Below are 2,241 nucleotides of genomic sequence, written 5' to 3' on the forward strand. Positions count from 1 at the left end.
GAGGAGGAGATGATGATGATGAAGATTTCCAGGAATCTCACTAGAGAACTGAAAGGAAAATTAGAAACTACAGAAAAGCTGAAGAAATGGGGCATAACTCAATGAAAAGAATGAAGCAGTCTGGAAACTCATGTTAGTTCCCAGGGAAAGGAACATATGTCCAGAGATTCAAGGTAATTCCTCAGGGACACGAGCTCAGGGAAAAAACAACAGACCAGGCCAGCAGCACTAGCCCCAAGAAATGCCCATGGCTACTGTAAACTGCAAAAATGGCATAGAGTTTTACTCTGAAAGTGACTACACAGCAGGCTAGAGTTGGAGAAGAAATCCACTACAGCACCCACAATATTGCCAGAGTGTTTAACTGGGTGCCACTTTGGGAAGGGGTTAATTATTTAAGACTAAGCCAGAACAATTACAAAACAACTTCACTTCATGGTTCCCAATATTACCCTCCCACAGTAACTGGGTGAGAGACAGTCACAGGAGACAATTGCGGAGAGGGTGTGGGCTAGACATAGACCACCTGAGAAGTTTAAGTTCAGGCCAGAAAGGACACATGGCCTCACCCTATATAGCCAGACAGGCCCATCATGTGGAGAGTTCAGAAGCAAGTGGGTCAGAAAGTGCTGGCATTAAGTTTAGCAGTCTGTTTGAACCTTTACCCTGCTTCTTACATCAGCACAATTCAGAGCTCTGATTATTTTCCCTATCTGCCAAAGTAAGGAAGGACATGCTTAAATGTGGACAGTTGCCACAGCCTGGGGTGAATGAACAGAGAGGCCTCTGGAATGGGGCAAGTGGGGGACACTTCACAAAATGACAGACCATAAAGTTGGTGGAGAAAATCATGACTGTTTTGGATTCTAAAACTGTGGGTCCTGGAAAGAAAACATTGCTTAATTTTTCACATAGTTCTTTTACATTCTCCTATTTCCTACTCTATCTTTACTGGTATAACCATTAACTTCCCTCTTGTTGCCTTTGCTGCCCTGTGCTCGCTGTGTTGTTTCTTCTCTGCAATGCCTGTTTGCCATCCCTGTCTCAGAGCAGCTGACTATGGACTGAAACCTTTATGAACTGTTGATGAAATATGGATACCAACACCAAACTGGTTATCAGCACTCTTTGTATCAGCTTTCTCACCTTTCAGTTTCTTTCCCAATTTGGAAGTTATTGGTTTTCTGCAAACATTTCTTCAGGTTTTAATAGTCTCAGCTTGGAAAAGAAGATTGAATGGAACTTGAGGGTAGTTTCTGCATGCCATTCTTTGATGTTTGGGATTTTGGGCCTATATATTTTCTTCTTTGATGAGGCTACTAGAGCTGATCTACTTTGGGGCAATTCATCATTTGTGAAACTGAATATTGCTACTGCTTCAGGCTACCTCATTTCTGATTTGTTGATTCTCATTTTCTATGGAAAAGTGATTGGTGACAAATTTTTCATAACTCATCATTGTGCAGCACTGTATGCACACTGCTTTGTACTCAAATATCAAGTGCTGGGGTACATTGCAAATTTTCTACTGCTTGCAGAGCTTTCCAGACCTTTTGTGAATTAGCGGTGGTTCTTTGAAGCTCTGAAGTATCCAAAGTTTTCCAAAGCTAATGTCACCAATGGAATTCTCGTGACCGTGGTGTTCTTCATTGTGCAGATTGCTATACCTCCTTTCTATAGCTTCTTGTATTCCCTGTATGAAACAGAACCCTACATCAGGCTAATCCAATGTTCCTGGATCTCTACTTGTATTGTTTTGGATGTGACAAATGTCATGTGGATGATCAAAATCTCTAAAGGTTGCATCAAAGTCATCTCTCTCATCAGACAGGAGAAAGCCAATAATAGTCTTCAAAATGGAAAATTTGATTAAAGGTGTGGTTTGTCAAACACCTTTGTTTAGATAAGCAATCTTCCTTACTACCCAGCATTATATTTACTAATAGGATGAATTGGCATGTTCTTGTGTTTCCTTATGAATTATAATTGTTATTCAGGATTTCAGTGTCATATTTTCTTCTTTTTAGAAGAAACTAAAATTTAGTCTTTATTCCAAGATTTTCTCTTTTCTTCTGCATTATAAGCATGCATAAAATCTTAAAGCTTTACATAAAAATTATAGATATAATGGTGAATCTTTTCATAAATCTCATAGCCTGCATTAGTATTTTTCTCTATGGAAAGATGGCTGTGATAATTTGGTGCACTTGGTGTGCTACCACTTTTGCTGAAAAGATGAGA

The 2,241-nt window shown here is 39.6% G+C and overlaps 1 protein-coding gene across 1 annotated transcript; it reads left to right on the forward strand.

Moving 5' to 3' along the window:
* Positions 1–1,093: 1,093 nt before the first annotated feature.
* Positions 1,094–1,873, forward strand: LOC104850865 (TLC domain-containing protein 4-like). Its single transcript, XM_033760574.1, is given in 1 exon segment — positions 1,094–1,873. A coding segment is annotated over 1 exon segment (780 nt).
* The last annotated feature ends 368 nt before the right edge of the window (positions 1,874–2,241 follow it).

The sequence above is a fragment of the Fukomys damarensis genome, unplaced genomic scaffold, assembly GCF_012274545.1.
Source record: "Fukomys damarensis isolate Sample0158 unplaced genomic scaffold, DMR_v1.0_HiC HiC_scaffold_39, whole genome shotgun sequence".
Lineage (NCBI taxonomy): Eukaryota > Metazoa > Chordata > Mammalia > Rodentia > Bathyergidae > Fukomys > Fukomys damarensis.